Source organism: Corythoichthys intestinalis, chromosome 6, assembly GCF_030265065.1.
Source record: "Corythoichthys intestinalis isolate RoL2023-P3 chromosome 6, ASM3026506v1, whole genome shotgun sequence".
In the NCBI taxonomy this organism is placed as follows: domain Eukaryota; kingdom Metazoa; phylum Chordata; class Actinopteri; order Syngnathiformes; family Syngnathidae; genus Corythoichthys; species Corythoichthys intestinalis.
The window spans coordinates 14,340,254-14,361,461 of record NC_080400.1 but is presented as its reverse complement, the minus strand read 5'-3'; the positions used below and the strand labels follow the sequence as shown (position 1 = coordinate 14,361,461).

At 40.4% G+C, this 21,208-nt stretch overlaps 1 protein-coding gene across 2 annotated transcripts; it reads left to right on the top strand.

Annotated features, from left to right (window-relative positions):
- Positions 1–220: 220 nt before the first annotated feature.
- Positions 221–20,489, top strand: LOC130918060 (amyloid beta precursor protein binding family B member 1-like). Of its 2 annotated transcripts, XM_057839933.1 has the most exons (14): positions 226–457; positions 3,939–4,498; positions 4,583–4,788; positions 11,037–11,093; positions 11,160–11,239; positions 11,313–11,379; positions 11,479–11,625; positions 15,742–15,869; positions 16,125–16,239; positions 16,316–16,394; positions 16,473–16,553; positions 16,632–16,747; positions 16,880–17,056; positions 19,032–20,489. In XM_057839933.1, the coding sequence occupies exons 2-14, from the start codon at positions 3,961–3,963 to the stop codon at positions 19,185–19,187; spliced, it is 1,947 nt and encodes a 648-aa protein (XP_057695916.1). In that variant the 5' UTR covers positions 226–457; positions 3,939–3,960; the 3' UTR covers positions 19,188–20,489. The 2 variants fall into 2 exon arrangements, with proteins under 2 accessions (XP_057695915.1, XP_057695916.1); XM_057839932.1 differs by having other exon boundaries at positions 221–457; positions 16,473–16,747.
- The last annotated feature ends 719 nt before the right edge of the window (positions 20,490–21,208 follow it).

Here is a 21,208-nt window from a genome sequence, read left to right as displayed (position 1 = left end):
GATTTTTCAGCCTTGTCTGTGTTTTCCCGCCATATAAAAATTACAACATTAGGTGTAAAATTCAGTTAATCTGGGAGGACTGGCTGTGAATGCTCATGTTTCAGTGTCATTGACGGCGCTGAACGTCTTATCCATTTTGATTGGAGGAGGGGCATTTTTTAATTAGTTTTTCTTAAGCATAGTGTCATTGTTAAGAAGTAGCACTACGTTAGGTGATGGACCCGATGAGAGCAGCGACTGGTAGCATGATAGCATCCAAACGGGGCTGTGACGTGAACCACTGACGTAGGCGCGTTACCAGCCGAGCCCAGTCGCTCGTTCGTGACAACGACCCCCACCTTCTCTGCCCAGCCTGGAGACGGACCGGACCTTTGGCACCGTAGCCATCTCGTTAACATGGAAACATGTAGCTAACTCGCACAATTCGACGTCTTTCGAAGCCAAGGAGGGTTCGCCGGTAAGTGGGAATGCTTCCATCCTTGTGTGTAATCCCCGAAACTGCCTTTTAATTCGACGTTTCGGAGCTAGCCCGAAGAGCTAGCGTTAGCTTAGCCAAGATGACGGCGGTGATGGCGGACGGACCGTGCCCGACCGCTCCGTTATTTTCATACAGCGGCTGGCCGTGGCATTCGAAAAATCTGGGACCGACGTGGTGGGGTTTCGTTTCGGGTATTGTGTTTTATTTTTTCATTACCTAACGACTATTAAATACCCCTGCGATGCCACGGTGTTTTATATCAACGTTGTTTATTTATAGATCAACTGAGTGTGTAAATGAAATGGCCAAAGTACGCTTCAGGATTTGAATGATTTGAATGTGATAAGGAAATGTCAGGCTAGGAAGAAACAGGCTATGGTAGGTGGTTTAAAAAAAAGATCATTATGTTTTGAATGTGTGTATTTTCTCACCTGTAGCGAGTCAGACATTAAATGCGCTTAAGCCATCGTAAGCTTTTGCGAACCAACATGTCATCTGTCGTATTTTTTACTATCATTTTGTTAGGTTATTTTAAAAAGTATTATAAAAATAAAATGTAATAATAGATTTTGAACTAGATATCGATGCTCAAAATATACTCGATACTTGTTACCATTTTACTTGCTACCAAAAAATACATCCAAAATTCCATTGGATTTTTAAAAATTGTCATTGATGGTGATAAACGTCCAATAATATGGCTCTTGAAAATTAAATTAAACTGAATTAGTTTGTCAATCTTGCACGTCCAATCCATCTGAACTAGGAGAGTGGCAGCAAATGAACGAGTTAGCTCACTCACTGCGAACCCTCTCACTTCAAATGGATTGGATGTGTAGTGCCGTCAATGGAAGCCAATGAGTTAAAAAGGAAAAGGCAAAATTATCCTCCATTACTAACAAGAGTCTAGTAGTACAAAATCAAATTTACCCCAAGACATTTCTGGTGATCTGTAATCATGCAAAACCAAACAAATCGATACTGCGTATCGTTACTTAAGATATCAAATATAATATCTGGATACAACATTTAAGTACTGGTGCTTTTTGACACTATTGACAACCATAATTTTTACACCATACAAACTCATTGCAGTCAAACCCAACATATTTTCGGGTGTGAAAGGAACAATCCGACAAAATAAGAGGAAAAAAGTATATTTATATAAATATATATACTTTATTTTTGGTACAAAAATGGCAGGAAAAAAGGTTTTTATTTTAAAGAAAATGATAGAACCCGTGCAATTACATACAAGCAACCCGTTTTTTTTTCTGACATTTCAAATTAGAATGAGTTTTTCAAATACAAAAAAAAAAAATCAATCAGTAAATTGTAAAATCCTAACAAAAATATGAATAAACAAGCACAAATGTAAACTTTGAACCAATAGCAGAAACAGATTTAACATGACAAATTGGAACCATGGATAGAAGGACGTAGTTTTTAAAAGCTTAATCTTGGTACAAGTTATAATAATTTGATATTAAAACCCCTCTTAATGTTTTCGTTTCAATAACATTTGTAAAATTATTTTAACTAGGTTGCCATTGTTGTTGACGTCGCAGGACAGTGACGTCACATGGCCACGCTGCAGGAATTCTACGTGTCACTCATTAAAAAAGGGGAAAAAAACAAAACGTGTCACTCTTTAATTATGTAAGGTAATGATTCAAATACGCCACAAGGTGTCAATGGCAAGTTCTAAATGAATTAAGGATCAAGCCAGTTAGTGCGTTTTGTACCGTGAATGACGTGTAGTTTTCCTTTAATCGACAGTGGAATGTAAGGGAGAGAGAAAGAGTGGACACAGGCGTTTCTTGGCATAAGCTTTGGCAACTCCTTCACAACAAACAAGTATCATATAGTGAAAATACAATAAAAATAATGTATGTCTCAAAAAATAATCTTCACAAAAAGAGAAGTGCTTAATTTTGAATTAATGAGGCCCTACTCTCACACAGTTAAACAACAATACAAAGAGAACTGGCATTCACAAATTCACAATCAAAATAGATATGCAAAATACACATAAAACTTACTCAGACTTTGGTCAAACATTTTAGCAACTCGTTTAGCTCAACAAAAATACACTGGATGGGAATATTTAGTCACAATATACAAACTATAATGCTGGGAGCCATTATCAGGAGTCTTGTTTGTTGTGAAGACAACACTCAAATGAACGTAAATCACAATGGGCCTGCACTAAACCGGAAACTACGGCGTCAGTCGAGCGACAAAACACACTCTTTGGCTTGATCTCTTATTAATTTAAAACTCGCCATTGACACCTTGGGGTGTATTTAAATCACTACCTTACATAGTTAAAGAGTGGCCGCGTGACGTCACCGCCCTGTGACGTCAACAACAATGGCGAGCTACTAGTTTATTTTTTTATTAAAAATTTTACAAATTTTATGAAAACAAAAACATTAAGAGGGGTTTTAAAATCAAATTATTAAAACTCGGACTAACATTTCTCTTTCAATAACTACGTCTTTCTATCCATGGTACCCTTTAAGGTTTTTCGTCTATATTATCTAAATCAGCTGCGAAAGTGTGATTTTAGGTGTGCGTATTATAGTCAAGTGTATTATATATGACAAATGACTGTATATTCTAGGGGTGTGACAAAATATCGTAATGGTGATATATCGTGATACTTTGTATCCCAAAACGTTATCAATATGCTCCTGTCAAGAATCGAGATATCGTTTTAAAAAGGTGTCAGTTTTTTTTTGTTTTTTTTTTAAAAGGAACCATCAAGTTGCTACCAAAATCTTCCACCATAATAGTGTCTCAGTTAACTCTAAGGCTGCCATTGACGGTGCACGACGCCCAGTCCATTTAGACTGGGAACGTTCGTTCATTCAAAACCGGAGTGTTCAGTCATTCGATCCAATTTTCAGGGCTTTTACAGGTTATTTGATGTTCATTTTAGGGCATTTACACGTCATTTCCTGGCAGTTTGAGTCACTACCTATTCATTTGGGTGATTCCCAGGTCGCGTCCTGTTCTGTAACTCAAAATAAACAGGAAGTGACTCATAAAATACCCCAAAATCAACAGGAAATAACTGAAAATCAACAGGTAAATGACCTTAAATGGCTCAAAATGATCTCATTGCCTGGCATTGGCTGCCGCTGATGGTTTGAAGTGGGAGGGATGGCAGCGAATGAACGAATGTTCATTCGCTGCCACCCTCCCAGTTCAAATGGATTGGACGTCTACTAGTGACAAACTAATTCCAATTCACAGCAGAAACTTGTTTTTCTGTTTCTTAGTTATTTGTAGAAAGTCCTAGAATGATATACTGACCAATGTATTGATAATCATTGTATCGCCATATCATCAGATCATCGTTATCGTGAGCTTTGTATCGCAAATCGTATCGTATCGTGAGGTACCAAGGGGTTCCCACTCCTAATATTATTCACTCCGCTGTCACGGCTTGCAGCTACGCGAAACGCTAAGCAGCGATGGGCGGCCACGATGATGACGACACGATGCCGTATGTGGGCAACAAACAGCACGACAAAGAGCTGAAGAAGAACAAACTCAATGATTGGTGCGAGCAGGAGTCAACGGGCAACAATGCCAAGTGGCGCAAGGAGGGCCAGAACCAGTTGCGTAAAGTGAGCGAAAACCAGCAGGAGCAGGACCACAACTGCAACATTTCTCAAAATGGCAACCTGGAGGAGGAGCGCGAGGAGTCCCCCAAAGTAGCCACCCGGGAGGAGGCCAATAACATCCTCAATGAGCCGCTCCTCATCCACACCGCCGATGATGATGAAGAGAAGGAGAGAGAAGAGGAGGACAAGGGCGAGAAGTTGGAAGAAGCGGCTACAGATTGGGAGAAGGCCCAGTCAGGTGGAGGAATAGAAGGTAGCGTCCCTGGGAGGAATGCGTGCCTCCTTTTCGCCAATGTCAACGCGTCCCCGAGCGATGACGAGGCCAACTGGCCTGCCGCCGCTCAAGACAATGTTACTGATGCTACTTCTCCCAACGGCAATAGAGGTAAGCACTGTTGAAGAAACTTTTGCAAGCGAGTAACTTCTTCAAGCATAAATTCATCAACGTCTCCTTATTTGCTTTTCCTAGACTCCTTTTGGGACTCCAATGCCTTCGAGACGGACACTGACCTACCTACCGGCTGGATGAGAGTGCGTGATACGTCGGGCACATACTACTGGCATATTCCCACCGGCACCACACAGTGGGAGCCCCCCTCACCCCTGGGGAAGATTGACGACTCTGTGCTGTCGTCCACCATGTCACTGGAGACCACCCCATGCGAGGAGCCTGAGGTGAGAATCACTTGAAGTTTGTGTGTGTAGGGGTACGTTGACATACGAGTGTCCTACAGGGTGACCCAAAAAAAAGTTTACACTCAGTTGACTGCTTGTTTAAAAGCCATTGAAACATATCTAAATAGGTTGTCATGCTTAAGTGATTCATTAAGGTCACTCAATGCAGCTGGTAATCTCTCGTCTCTACAATTCCTGTGCTTCTGCTGAAAATGAAGAAAACTTTAGCTGTACCTGAATTGCTGCGTGCCGGTCTGACACCGACTGAGATTGCAGCAAATCTGAGAATATCCAGATGTGCAGTTTGCAAAGTTAAAAAGAAGCTGAAAGATACTGGAACAGCCTCACGAAAACCTGGGTCTGGAAGTGCCGATCTGTGCGGACCAAAAAGTTGATTGACAAGGTGATATGTGGCTACCCCAGAGTCCAGATCTCAATCCCCTGGATTATAGCATATGGGCAACTGTGGAGGACAGTGCCTGTAAGAAGCCACAAACTTCTGTGGCAGCCTTGGAGAGGTCCATTGTTAGATCTTGGGAAAAGATGACAGCATCCTACATAAAGAAGACCTGTCAAGCGTTCCGCAGGCGCCTGGAGGCTGTTGTGACACTTAAGGGAGGACACATTGAAAAATAGAGTGTACTGTACATGTTCTTTACAGTAATGTATAATTTGTGATTAAATTCTAATTCTAAGATGAATAAACATGGCATTTAAGTTGTATTGTGGCAGTGTAAACTTTTTTTTGGGTCGCCCTGTAAGCTATAGGTGTTCTTTTTTCATTATGTCTATTTGGAATACCTTACAGCAGGGGTGTCAAAGTCATCTTTTTTGCGGGCCACATCATGGTTAGTTTCCTTCGGAGGGCCATTACATCTGCCCAGCTAGGGCTGCCACAATTAAATAACCACAGTGGTACCTCTACATACTAAGTTAATTCGTTTCAGGACATTGTAAGTTGAAATGGTCATATGTGGAGCAGGATTTTCACATAAGAATTAGAGGTGCATGATAATCAGGGTTTCCCCTACATATTGAATGTTGTGGCGCACCGCCACACCAAAATGAAAGCCGCCACGCCGTGAAAAAGAGATGTTTTATTTTTATTTCTTAAAGCCGTTTCAAACTAGAGCCAGCCTCGTGTTAAGGGTTCAGCGGCATCGTATTCATTGTGTATTGTAATTGTTATACGAGGTCTCCTTAAGAGACGATCGGACGGGGAGCTGTGACGTAGAGGGAACCGAGAAGGAGAGAGTGGTCGCATGTCATGGAAGCCTGCTGTCATTTTGTTATTCTTTTTATTAGGGCCCGAGCACTAAGCGTGCGAAGGCCCTATTGTTTTGCAAAGGATTATTATTTTTTTTTTTTTATTTTTTTTTTTTCCAGGGCAAATGAAAACGGCCAATTTGGAGGCCTGAACATGCACGAAAAGTCACCAAAATTTGCACATACGTCCGGAAAATTGTAAATTTCGATAATTTTGCAACGTTGCAAAAAAATATAACAAAATGGCTCAGTGGCGCCCCCTTGAAATTTTAAAATTGGCCTATAACATTAGGGTATGTCAGCGTAGAGCAATGAAATTTGGGGGGTCTATACCTTGTCCAAAACCGCTCCAAAAAAGCATTTACACGCATATTCCAAACCCAACAGGAAATTGGTTATTTTGGATCAAATATGAAATTTTTATCGATTCACAGGGTGCACATTTGAGACCTTTTCGCAGAGGGAGTTAGTTGGATCATCTTCAAAATTGGTGAGACTGTTCAGGAGACATATGAAATCTTAAGTTTTGAAAATGGTGCGTTTTCATTCACGGGTCTGACCTGGGCGTGGTGCCAAAGTCGACCATTTTTTCGGCAAAATGACAAATTCAGTAAATGACTAATAGTTCCTTGACACAACGTTCAATCTTTTTCATATTTGGCATGTATGTGTGGTATCCCACCCTTAACACGAGTGCATTGAAATATTACCCATTAGGTCTAGCGCCCCCTAGTGAGAACAGGAAATGCCTTTTTTTACGAGACAGGTTCCTCCTCCAAGGGAAAAAAATCTGTTGACCTCAAACCTGCATCAGGGGAGCCTTAAGACCTGTGTTCAGGTGCCTGATGAAAAATATTGAGGTTTCGTTGAGGCGGAGGGGTCCAAACAGGAAAGTGAAAATGAACGTCAACAATTTGTCACGCAAAAAACTTTGAACAGTCATAACTCGGCAGATATACAACATATCTGCGCCAAACTTCCCGTGTTTGTTGAGAGTCATACCCTGAAGGTTCTTGTAGGGGTCATTTGCATCAACTCTACAGTGCCAACTAGTGGCGACAGAAAGAAGTTTTAAAAAAGGCCTTTCCTATTGGGTTTTTTCAACATAGAGCAAGGAAATTTGGGGAGTACATACCTTATGCAAAACTGCTCCAAAAAGTCTCTTGCACCCGTATTCCAAATCCAACAGGAAATCGGGTATTTTGGATCGAATGTGAAATTTTCATGGGTTCACAGTAGGAGTTTACATTTGGAGGCTTGAATATGCACAAAAACTCGTAAAAATTTGCACATACATGCGGCTTTGGATAACGTTCGATAATCTTGCAATGTTACGAAAAAATGTAACAAAATGCCTCAGTGGCGCCCCCTTGAATTTTTCAAAAAGGCGTTTCCTATTAGGTTTTTTTAACATAGAGTGATGAAATTTGGGGAGTCGATACCTTGTGCAAAACTGCTCCAAAAAGTCTCTTGCACCCGTATTCCAAATCCAACAGGAAATCGGGTATTTTGGATCGAATGTGAAATTTTTATCGGTTCACAGTAGGAGTTTACATTTGGAGGCTTGAACATGCACGAAAACTCACAAAAATTTGGACATACATGTGGCTTTGGATAACGTTCAATAATCTTGCAACGTTACAAAAACATGTAAAAAAATGGCTCAGTGGCGCCCCCTTGAAATTTTCAAAAAGGCCTCTCTATTTAGGTTTTTTCAACGTAGAAGGATGAAATTCGGAGAGTCGATACCTTGTACAAAACTGCTCCAAAAAGTCTCTTGCATGCGTATTCCAAACCCAACAGGAAATCGGGTATTTTGGATTGAATGTGAAATTTTTATCGATTTACAGTGTGCACATTTTACACCTTGGCACCTAGGGAATTAGTTTGATCATTCTCAAAATTGGCGAGACTGTTCATGAGGCATATGAAATCTTAAGTTATCAAAATGGTGTGTTTTCATTCACGGGCCTGACCTGGGCGGGGTGCCAAAGTCGGCCATTTTTTCGCCAAAACACCGAATTCGGAAAATGACTGATAACTCCCTCATACAACGTTCAATCTATTTTAAATCTGGCATGTGTGTGAGGTATACCAGCCTGAGCAGGACTGGATTGAAAATTTACCATTTGTGCTTGGCGCCTCCTAGTGGGAACAGGAAATGCCCTTTTTTTACGGGACACACTCCTCCTCTAAAGGGAAAAAATCAATCTACCTCAAAGCTGCATAAGGGAAGCCTTAAGACCTGTCTTCAGGTGCCTGATAAAAAATATTGAAGTTTCGTTGAAGCGGAGGGGTCCAAACAGGAAAGTGAAAATGACTGTCAACAATTTTTCTCTCCAAAAACTTTGAACAGTCATAACTCGCCAGATATACAACATATCTGCGCCAAACTTCCCGTGCTTGTTGAGAGTCATACCCTGAAGGGCCTTGTAGGGGTCATTTGCATCAACCCTACAGCGCCAACTAGTGGCAATAGAAAGTCACTCGTTTTTCCAATACATGTCCAGTTCTTTTCAGGTTGGTCATTGTAGTTTCAAGACCTATTAAAATACTTATTTACGGCCCATGTCCACGTGTCTCTGTCTGTTGCCGTGACGACCCTTTATTCGCCATTTAAAGGAAATACTTTTTTTCAGAGACTCAGGCAGCTTATAGAGCCACAATATTTGGCACACTTGGTCGAATTGGCCCAGTTAGAATATTAATTTTGGTTTTGAATAAGGGCTTGGCTGCACAGCTCAGTAGTACCTCCTTTTTTGTAGTACTCTCTCCACTAGGTTTTTTTTTATCTGTTAGGTGTGTGAATGTAAAGAGGCGACTTTCGAGCTTGTTAGGTTCTAATGAGATGATTAGAGAGGAGGATCTGCCACCACCCTGACCTGCACACAGTCCGAGTTGCGCTAGATTGCGAGGGCCCGTTCAGTCCTGCTTGCAGGCCTAGTTTATTATTGTTCCCACAATAAAGTGACTAAGCTAATACAGACTCCTCTCCTTTTTCCCCCATCCGGGGCATTACTGTATTTTGGATCGGACTTTTTGGCGAAAGTGAGCGGTGGATGGCCGTCTTGGACAGAAAGGCAAGTTTGAATGAATTTGTGCCGAGCGGCGGGTCAGAGCACCGCTGAGCTACTGTGTCAACAACACATTAAATAGCAGAGGGGCAGGGCTGATACAGCGGACGCCATCACGGCTGACAAAACCTTGATAAATGCGCTTTATTCCTCAAGTTTCGCGAACTCTGGGACACTCGAAAAATGTCTCTCATACCTCTCCTTGCTAAGCTAAATGGTACCTCGATGTGCGTTTGTGTGGAAATGTAGTTCACGAACAACAGTAAAAAAACTATTCACCTTGTCACCGAAACTAGTAAAACTCTTTCCACGGCAATTATAATTTCCCCCTATACCTTGAAATGGGTCAATTACAAGGGTGCAAGTTTGGTCTCAAGATTGGTGGGGACGATAAAACAGCATAACCTGCTTGTACACTTTTTGCTGGGGACATGCCATCAATAAAACCAAACTGATTAGGTGAACTGGGGTCAGGGGTACATTTCTCACCAGTATGAACTAGGGCTGTCCCAAACCACTAATTTCCTTCCGATTAGTCTGCGGACTATTATTTTTTTTTTTTACTACTACTTTAATAATTTTTGTTCAAGCTTATTAATTCACAAAAAACATTTTGGAACACCTAAATTCTTTATTAACGTATAAATAAATAACATAAATACCAAAAATAAATCACAAACAATGAGGTAAAATGCTGCTGGCATTAATTAGAAAAAAAAAAAATGTAAATGGAAACACTGTGACTTCACCTCTTTAACAGGAGTCAAAACAATTCTTACTCTTTTTGTGGTATGTCATTGTCTATATATTTCTAAATGTTAAAATGAATTGCAATGTCCCGGACAACCATTTTCAGAATACTTTCTGTGAGTTCAGATGCTTTTTCTGGTGTGCATGCCGCATTTTTGGGGGATGGGAAAAACTTCAACTTTTGTTTTAACCTGAAAATAAATAAAGTAGAGGGCACACTAAAATATTACTACAATTATTTTGAATGGAAGGCACACATACCCACAGTAACAAAAATGAAATATATAGTATTAATTTTATAGTATACTACTATATGTAAAACTTTAAAATACTAAATAACTAACATTTGTGCAGTCATGGATTACAGTAAGCAGGCCAGTGCTGTTTCCATATATATTTTTATTATATTATGTATATACAGGATATACAGTATGTATACATTTTCCCCAAGTGGGAGCTTCCATGATCCTAATAAATTTAATAATAATTTAAAAAATAAATAATTATATTAATTATTTTTTAAAATAAAAATGCACGTTGGTACGACGCACATAAAGGCAACTTGCTTCAAGTGTTCGTTCATCATCCAAATTCAAAGCATTGCCATATTTCTGACCTGTCACCTTTGACCCTTTCTCTTGTCATCCTATCACCTGGCCTGCAAATACTGTATTTTATTTAAACAGGCTAACCACATTATCACAAAATTCAATTTCTGAACTCTGTTATCTTTTACATTTGACCTGATTGCCCCAAAATGTAATAGCCTTTCTTGTTTCATCTGACAAACCTATCCTGCAAGTTTCACAATAACGCAATTAGTTATTCTTGAGTTATGTTCAACAAAAACATACAGACAAGCAAAAATAATGGAGCAGAATGCTTAACCTCTGCCTTCCTTAGGTTTCACCTACTGGCGGAGGTAAATAGTCCCCTCATTTCCAGAGTCCTCCATCTTTTATCAAGGACTACAGAAACTTTATATTCAATTTTATAATTGCAAGAAGAATGGCAAGTCGACATGATTTATTGTCACGGGCCATAAAGGTTTATATGGCAGGCCGGATCTGGCCCCCGGGCCTTGAGTTTGATACTTATGCTCTGGTCCATGGTTGGATTTTCCACGTGAGATTTTTATATTTAGGTTATGTTTTTCAGGAAACCTGGGGTCAGTTTTCTAGCACAGAAGAAAGCGCTGATGGAGAGCTGTGGAAGGTAACCCAAATAAATTGCAAGTATGGAAAGTTTTCCACATTTAACCATTCTTGTCTGCGTTCTCAGGAGGAAGGAGAGGTTACGTCCGATCAAAGCCTGCGAGAGTTTGAGGGAGCAACTCTACGTTATGCTTCAATCAACCTCAAGTATTTACTCATGTCATTAAAATTGATCTTTAAATACAATATAATAATTTCTCACTTTCTCCTTAATCTGAAGCTACAACTGCTCCCAGCCTGAGGATGAAGAGAAGATGATTCCACCCTGCACAGATTTAGAAAGCAAGGTACTGAGTTAATTTTTGATTGTTTCAGGATGAATGTAAAACACAATATTAAAATCAAAAAATGATACAAATGTTTCACTGTCCTCCTTGTCTTGACAGTGCTTCGCAGTGCGTTCTTTGGGCTGGGTGGAGATGTCTGAGGAAGACATGGCGCCCGGCAAGAGCAGCGTGGCAGTCAACAATTGTATTCGACAACTCTCGTACCACAAACACAACTTGCACGACACCGCCGGGATCTGGGGAGAGGTACTTACTTTTTGTTTTTACACCTTTGTATGACTATGAAATTAAAAGATTTGTCAGAATGATTGTTTACACACTGGCTGCTAAAAATTAATCAGTAATTATTTTACAATTACTCGACTATTTAATTCATGTAAATGACGTTATTTATTACTACTCTGGGCTTTATATTTCAGCCGGAAATTTCAATTGCTAAAAGCTATGTGTTGTGAAAAATTGGACTATTTTTTTAAGGTGTAGTCCACCTTTGTAAAGATGAAAAAAAATGATAATTATAACCAGTGTTGGGCATGTTACTTTTAAAAAGTAATTAGTTACATTACTTACTACTTCTTCCAAAAAGTAACTGAGTTAGTAACTGAATTACTCTATAGTAAAAGTAACTAGTTACCAGGGAAAGTAAATATTTCCGTTACTTTAAAAAGAACTTGTTGTATGTCAAAGAATTTGAAATTTTCTGAGCAGTATTCGAGTCAGTGGAATAGAGAAGAACAGACAGGTAGTTAACTTGTTAGGTGCTTCAGCAGATTTGAATTGCTTACCACAGATGTCGACAAAAGCTTTGCCCCGGGAGATAAATTACACATTACATGCAGGTTCTTTCCTTTAATTTCGACAAACTTGAAACTCTTCAGTTTTTTCAGAGTAAGTAACGCACCGCTTTTGACCGTCAGTAACGGTAATGGCGTTGTAACGGCGGAAAAAGTAATTAGTTAGATTACCCCGTTACTGAAAAAATAACGCCGTTACGTAACGGCGTTACTTACAACAGCGTTACTCCCAACACTGATCATAACCATAATGCCTTGGATTTTTAAGGCGCTTTTTCAGGAAACCCAAAGATCGTGGTCTCCGCGAATCCTTAAAAGGTCTTATTTACAATATGTGGTTTTAAAGGTCTTAATAAGCATTATAGTTTGCTTTTTTGTTGTTGTTGTGAGGTATGGCATTAAATTTCACATGGGAGGCATTAAAATTCATCCAGGTAACCTTACATGTGTGTCTGGAGTTTTTTTGTGCTAATTTTATTAATTTAGCCAGCCTCATAATCCAAGATTCCGTAAAATAGAGAGGCTAAATCAACCCTGTCTAATTGCGTAGGAATCACGCCGCAGGGGGCAGTGTGTCCTTCTAGCCATGTAGTAGAACCAGGGTGGTTGGAAAAGGCATATGTACATTTCTTTTACTATCTATGCATACTTGAACATAAGTGGCTTGAGGAGCCGAAATACAACTTTTTTTTTTTTTTTAAACAACTTCAGAATAGATATGCAAAGTATGTCAAAAAGACATCAAGGTGGGAATAATGGGCGGTCAAGCTCTTGACACTCACATGAAAGGGGAAAAGCATAAACGCTATGCTGCTAGTCCGGCAATAACAGTCCCCATGCAAATGTTTGCACCAACAGGCACTAAGGCACGTACAAGGCCCTTCGTGTCGAGCCTGGGTCTCAGCACAAGTGCTTTCGCTGCATTCACCCCAACCGCTATGCTAAAGGCAGAAATACTGTGGGTGCTGCAAACGATTAGCCGACACCACTCGTACACCTTAAACGAAGATGTGGGCACAGTCTTCAGGCAGTGTTCCCAAATTCTTAAATAAAACAACATTTAATGTTAAGTCCATATTCAGAGTTGGGCATCAAGCAACCATGGCACCCGGTTCTAACACCCCGGTTCTCCCGGAACCATTCGAATTTTTAAATTTCGATTCCATGTTTCGATGCCCTGACCGCCACGGAAAAAAATGCTGCCGAAAACCACGAAGAAGCAGCCACAACAAGCGCGTGTTTGTGCATTGCAACCGTATTACAACCATGGACACGGTGCGGCTGCGCTCAAAAGTTTGGCTTAACTTTACAACAACAAAAAAGAGACCAGTCAGCTCAGTGCAACATTTGCAACACAACTACAGTGGGGCAAATAAGTATTTAGTCAACCACTTATTGTGCAAGTTCTCCCACTTGAAAATATTAGAGAGGCCTGTAATTGTCAACGTGGTTAAACCTCAACCAGGAGAGACAGAATGTGGGGAAAAAAAACAGAAAATCACATTGCTTAATTTTTAAATAATTTATTTGCAAATCATGGTGGAAAATAAGTATTTGGTCAATACCAAAAGTTCATCTCAGTACTTTGTTATGTATCCTTTGTTGGCAATAACGGAGGCCAAATGTTTTCTGTAACTCTTCACAAGCTTTTCACACCCTGTTGCTGGTATTTTGGCCCATTCCTTCATGCAGATCTCCTCTAGAGCAGTGATGTTTTGGGGCTGCCGTTGGGCAATACGGACTTTCAACTCCCCTCCGATTTTCTATGGGGTTGAGACCTGGAGACTGGCTAAGCCACTCCAGGACCTTGAAATGCTTCTTACGAAGCCACTCCTTTGTTGCCCTGGCTGTGTGTTTGGGATCATTGTCAAGCCTAAAGACCCAGCCACGTCTCATCTTCAATGCCCTTGCTGATGGAAGGAGATTTTCACTCAAAATCTCTCGATACATGGCCCCATTCATTCTTTCCTTTACACAGATCAGTTGTCCTGGTCCCTTTGCAGAAAAACAGCCCCAAAGCATGATGTTTCCACCCCCATGCTTCACACTGGGTATGGTGCCATTCAATATTATTTTTCCTCCAAACAAGAGAAACTGTGTTTCTACCAATAAGTTCTATTTTGGTTTCATCTGACCATAACACATTCTCCCAGTCCTCTTCTGGATCATCCACATGCTCTCTAGCGAACCGCAGACAGGCCTGGACGTGTACTTTCTTTAGCAGGGGGACACGTCTGGCAGTGCAGGATCTGAGTCCCTGGCGGCGCATTGTGTTACTAATATTAGCCTTTGTTTGTCAGCAACAGTGTGTGAAAAGCTTGTGAAGAGTTACAGAAAACATTTTGCCTCCGTTATTGCCAACAAAGGGTACATAACAAAGTATTGAGATGAACTTTTGGTATAGGCCAAATACTTATTTTCCACCATGATTTGCAAATAAATTATTTAAAAATCAAACAATGTGATTTTCTGTTTTTTTTTTTTTTACCACATTCTGTCTCTCTTGGTTGAGGTTTACCCATGTTGACAATTACAGGCCTCTCTAATATTTTCAAGTGGGAGAACTTGCACAATTAGTGGTTGACTGTATACTTATTTGCCCCACTGTATATCATGCAAAGGTGGCTGCATGACCAATTATGCACGACCGGCTTCATGGAATATAGCCTAAGTGCGAAGTGCAAAGCTAGCTGAGTGCTACGTAGTTGATACGCTGCACTGCCCGAACCAGGTAGGTCAAACAATACATTACGTCTGTCTTCTGCTGTCCCAGCGACCCGACCCCGAATTTAGCAGTAAATGATGGATGGATGGAATAGATTTAGAAAAAATCATATTATTACGGCGGGCTATGGTCAATATCATATGTAAATAGAACTAGATGCAAAATGACAGACTCAGCAGCATTAGAACATATAAAGAGAAACAGATGCGAAATGACAGACTCGCTGGCGTTAGTACAGCCGACATCTTAAAGCTGTAGGCGCCTCCGTTAAAATCAGTATCAAAAGGATTTTTAAGGTACATGTTTGGCAAAAGAATATAACTGTTTTCTCCGTGAGCTTTTGAAAAATAAACATCTCTGTGAAAGCGCACTCCTGTGGAAAGAAACTTCATCACATTCGAGTTCAAAGACTGAAATGTATATATAAGTTAAAAATAACCCTGCGAGGGGTTCATATAATTCATAAATTTCATATTGATTATATTAATAATAATAATATATTTTAAATTCATATAAATAATAAGAAATTTTAGATTCATATAATTAAAAAAAAAAGTGAAGTTAAGATATTAATATAAACTAATAAATTTTTAAACTATAGATTTTTTGACCCTGCCTTTTTTTTTTTTTTTTTTTTGGAACCCATTCTGTCGGCCCGTCGAGGGTCTCATCACAGCTTTTTTTGACCGTGCCTCTTAAAAGAATCAGAATCGAGAATCTTTCGGAACCGGAATCGAAACATGGAACCGGAATCGTTCAATTTCAAACGATGCCCAACCCTAGCCACATTGCCCAGCGCTACTCTGCTGTGATGATAATGGCCAAAATCTGTGTTTTCTGCAGGGTAAGGACATGCTGATGGTGCTGGAGAACGACACCATGAACCTAATCGATCCACTAGGTCAGACGCTGCTCCACACGCAGCCTATCGGCAGCATCCGTGTTTGGGGTGTTGGCAGAGACAATGGCAGGTTCGTTTTCTTGGTTCCATCTTTGTTGTTTGCATTGGTTACTCATCTGGGACCTCTGCTGGATATTTTATGCTATTACAATCAGTGCCGGTTTTTCACAATCTTCTAACGCTCGCGTCTTTTTTCCATGCTGCTTTTTTCCCCGGCATACAAACAGGGAAAGGTATACATGAGTCATTTTTGTTGGTGCACCGTGTCTTCTATGTGTATAACTTGTAGTGCAATCAGCTAATATTAATGTGCTTCATCCCACAGGGATTTTGCTTATGTGGCTCGGGACAACCTGACGCAAGTCCTTAAGTGTCATGTGTTCCGCTGCGACTCGCCCGCCAAGAACATCGCCACCACTTTGCACGAGATGTGTTCCAAGGTTGCGCGCTTTTTGTGATGCTACTATCAACATGGTTAAAGTATATTTTCAGTAAGCAAAACATTTTTCTTAATAGATAATGATGGAAAGAAAGGCATCAAAGTCAGGCTTGAGTCGTCTCAGCTCGGACACTGGGAAACCTTTGTCGGTGGAAGGTAAACTAAAGCACATTTTCCAAAATGTCAAGCTCATCTGTTTGCATTTTCGGACACTTCCTTGTTATTCTTCACCAGAGTTTCCAGCTCCCAAAAATGAACTTTTCCAGCGCTTCCATGTGTATTACCTTGGTAGTGAGCCTGTGGTGAAGCCTGTGGGTAAGAAAAGAATCATTTTCTACAGTACTCATCAGATCTCCATCCTCACATTATATAACCAGAGGAAATTCTTTTCAGGTATGGATGTGATCAATGACGCACTGGAGGCGGCTGTAGAGGGCAAAGACAAGAATGACTGGACGCCAGTTTCTGTCAACGTGGCGCCTGCGACGCTCACCATACTTGCAAAACAGGTAACAGAATCATAGTGAAGCTGCAGAATGAACTTTCTATGACAATCATAGTGATGATATAGAACGTTTTATAAATCTTTTTGGACTTTTTTTATAATCAGTAACAAAAATCACTACAACTGCTCATTTCAGACTGAAGAAGTGCTGTCAGAGTGCCGGGTGCGGTTCCTTTCCTTTATGGGCGTGGGCAAAGACGTGCGCACCTTTGCATTCATCATGGCCGATGGCCCAAGAGACTTCACCTGCCACAAGTTCTGGTGCGAGCCCAATGCTGCCAGTCTCAGCGAGGCCGTCCAGGCCGCCTGCATGGTCAGTGTTATGTGTTTGGGGAGGTGGGAGGGTGGGCAACTACATTTCAACTTCTAAAAGATTTTTATACATTCTCGCTTTGTTGGACAATTTATTTATGGTAGTTTCCCATATTTATTTTACCTATTATTTTCTTTGTATTTTTGAAATTTTGGTTCTAGTATTTCAAATACTGACCATGAAAAGTGTAGTTTTCAAGAGGAAATGTGAACAGATTTTGGTTTTTCATTACCAATTCCTTAACACGATCAATTAAATGTTTTAAATCCAAGCTGGGGGTCTAGAAACCTGAAATCAATGAAACTTTTCAACTTTAAAGTAGAGATCGACCAATATGGGTTGTTCAGGACCGAAACCGATTATAAGTAGGTAGAGGGAGCCGATGACAGATTTTTGGAGCTGATATTCATTTGCAGTAGAAGTGCAATCATTGGCGTAAAAAGTTTAAATAATGCAAAAACTGAACTTCATTAAAATGCCTAAAGCATGTTTATTGAATCACACAAATAGAAAATAATAGCTTCAGAAGTGGCTGAATTTCCTAGACTAAGACTCATCTCTTATAAAGTTGAATAACTAGGTCTTTTAATTTTTTCCACAGAAAAGAAAGCCCTGATGACCTCAAAGTATCAGTAGTGTCAAAGTGTCCTTGAGCAAGATAGTAAACTCCACGTTGCTCCTGGTGCTGTGGCACCAGTAGGTAGATGAGGATATAGTGTGAAGTGCTTTGAAGGCCTTAAAAAGGTCGAAAGGAGCAATACAGGTGTAACTTCATTTACCATCACTACTATATAACCCAGGGGTCAGGAACCTTTTTGACCAAGAGAGCCAAAAAACTCAACATATTTTAAAATATGATTCCACGAGAGCCAAACAGCGTGTGTGTGTGTGTGTGTGTCTAGATACTGTATATATACATATATATTTGACATATTCTGTTGCCAGCTTGTCCGAGTCGGCTTTGTGATCACCTTTTTTATTTTTTCTTGAGCGCATTTGAACGCATCATGTGGTAGAGTGAGGCTTTTATGAGCAGTCACCGATTTGTGATTGAAATAAATCTTTAGAAAACGACAATGAAAGCCTGACATTGTTACTTGGTATGTTACAATCGTTGCGCACTCACCATTTGGAAAATAACAAATAGAATCATGTTGTGGCGCTGCATATATTTCCTGGAAGTGTAAAACTGCAACCAGGGAACTCGACAATTTTGACAGGCAAAAAAGTCATGAAAGTCAAACTGATTGCGCACCTCTATGACTTGAGGTACCACGCAGTTCACTTTCGTGGTTTAATTTTCCCCTATGCATTTTTATATACTCCAGATCGATCGGAATGGGAGGGGCCAGCTCCGCTTCTGGCTGAGCAGAGATTTAAGGCACAAGACAAGCTCTGTACTTACGCCTATCTCCGCGCAATCCGCGACGGGAGGACCACCAATGGGAACTGAATTGAAGCATATTAATGCGACGTATGTTTGAAGGTCCAAGAAAAATGTGTGAATGGACCATCAGCTCATCACAGCTCGTCCATGTCAAATGAGCCGGCCGGTCCCACATTTAAAATTACAGGTTGGCGGACAGCCAGATGCAGTCATCAAAAGAGCCAGATATGGCTCGCGAGACAGTTTCCCGACCTCTGATTTAACCAATCAGAGGACTGGGTGAATACTAGTGCAGGAGACAGCAGGCAGGAGAGAGAGGCGCAGCTGCATCTGAGCCAAAATAACCCAGATTTAATTGGATTTTTTTCATATCTGCCGGTCGGATAAAAAAAAAATAGACCGATACCGATATCCGTCAAATTTCCAAATATCGGCCTGGCGGATAATCGGTCTATCTCTGTAGTCCTAGAAGTTTTGATGCTTTCGATGCTTTTTAGTTGGTATATTTGTTTGTCGCTAGCAAAACTATGTTATTCTTTCAAATTGCTTACATTCAAGTGTTTTCCCATTTTATTTTTTTTTTTTAAGCTACGCTACCAGAAGTGTCTGGACGCCCGTCCGCCCAGCCTTGCGTCCTGCTTGCCCACACCGCCCACAGACTCTGTGGCCCGACGCGTCAAGAAGGGCGTGCAGAGTCTGCTGGGGAGCTTCAAGAGTTACAGGTCTGGCTCTCAGTCGCCTTGAGGTGCCCCAGCCATCCACACCAGGAAGGTTCAAGCAAAGCATCCACTCCTCATTCTCTTTCTTTGTCACTCTCTTCCTTCTACTCTTGTCCTGTCATGTTGTGAAGTAGCTCGTGGGGAAAATGTGCAACAATTTTACTTACCCAGTCTTTTTTTTGTTCTTCCCTCTCACATTACTGTCCTAATAGATGAAATTCCAGCATTTTTGGGATTGTTTTATGTGATTCTTAACTATATTTGTGTTTTAACAAACAACGGACGGAATGTTGGGACGTAATGTATGTCAGATGCTAAAAGATGCTCAAACGGGCGCCATCGATTGTTTCACACACACACACACACTAAGTTGATAATCACCACCTTACACAATAGAAATAAAATGACAAAAAAAAAATACAAGAAATTTAAAAAACAAAAGTTTTGCCTTGCACATGCAATGCGATCACTCCTCTTGCCAGTTATTAGTCATAACCATCACTGCGCACAATACAATTGTGCTGGAAAACTCAGCCTTGCACAGCCACATGTACCATCTACACCCCATATAATGAATGCAGTCACTCCACTTGAAAGTTATAATTACTGCCACTTTTCACAATAGAAATCTATATAGGCCTCATGATAGAAATAATCCAGTGAGTACACACACAGAAAAAATAAATATGGCATGCTTGGTCACATAATTGGCCACATGGGAAAAGTACCGCTCCTCGGTCCTCCAAGGGGCGCACAATGTAAATTCGCTTGCGGAGTAACTATTCAGTCATTTTCACTGTATTACTAATACATACCTTTACATTTTACTAAAATATTTGTGCATGACAATGGTCAACAAAAGAGATTGTTGTATTTGACTCAAACATCTTAATTTTTTTTCTGTAATCTAGTTTTTATTTTTTGAAATCATGATTAAACATTTTTTGTGCAATGCAAAAGTTATTGCAAAAATATATTTTGAACAAAGTGGCTTGATAGGTGGCACTAAAAATAGCCCAAACTCAAAATAATATCTGTTATGCCGTGGTTGAGACTGGTGCTTCTCAATTATTTTCTGTTATATTTAATATATTTGCTGATATAACTTTGCAAAGTATTTAAAAGATAAAACTGTTATTGGTTGAAAATAAATTAAGAATCTGAATAAAATACAACTAATATACAGTGTACCACAAAAAAGAGTACACCCCTCACATTTCTGCAGATATATAAGTATATCTTTTCATGGGACAACACTGACAAAATGACACTTTGACAAAAAATAACTCAAAATATAGCCATTAATATCTAAACCCCTGACAACAAAAATGAGTGCACCCCTTAGAAACTACGTACATCCCTAAATGTCCAAATTAAGTACTGCTCGTTATTTTCTCTACGAAATGTCATGTGACTCATTACAAGAGTGCTGTCAGCATTGCTGCAGAGATTGGCGGGGGGGGGGCAGCCTGTTAGTGCTCAGACCATACGCCGCACTCTACATCAAATTGGTGTGCATGGCTGTCACCCCAGGAGGAAGCCTCTTCTGAAGACGGTACACAAGAAAGCCCGCAAACATTTTGCAGAAGACATGTCAACAAAGCACATGGATTACTGGAACCATGTCCTATGGTCTGATGAGATGGGCGGGCTTTGTGCACTGTCTTCAGAAGAGACTTCCTCCTGGGGTGACAGCCATGCTTACCAATTTGGTGTAGAGTGTGGCGTATGGTCTGAGCACTAACAGGCTGACCCCCCCACCTCTTCAATCTCTGCAGCAATGCTGACAGCACTCCTGTAACGAGTCACATTACATTTTGGAGGGAAAATGACAAGCTGTACTCAATTTGGACATTTAGGGATGTACGTAGTTTTTAAGGGGTGTGCTCACTTTTATTGCCAGGGGATTAGATATTAATGGCAATGTTTTGAGTTATTTTGAGGGGGGAAATGAACTCTATTATATAAGCTGCACAGAGACTACTTTTCATTGTGTCATTTTGTCAGCGTTGTCCCATGAAAAGATATACTTAAAGAGCATACGAC

Excerpts from the sequence above, each read along its gene's own strand:
- LOC130918060 (XM_057839932.1), top strand. The coding sequence starts at position 3,961 with ATGGGCGGCCACGATGATGACGACACGATGCCGTATGTGGGCAACAAA. Across the intron at positions 11,380-11,478 it reads GCACAGATTTAGAAAGCAAG|TGCTTCGCAGTGCGTTCTTT; the intron begins GTACTGAGTTAA and ends TTGTCTTGACAG. Across the intron at positions 17,057-19,031 it reads CCGTCCAGGCCGCCTGCATG|CTACGCTACCAGAAGTGTCT; the intron begins GTCAGTGTTATG and ends TTTTTTTTTAAG.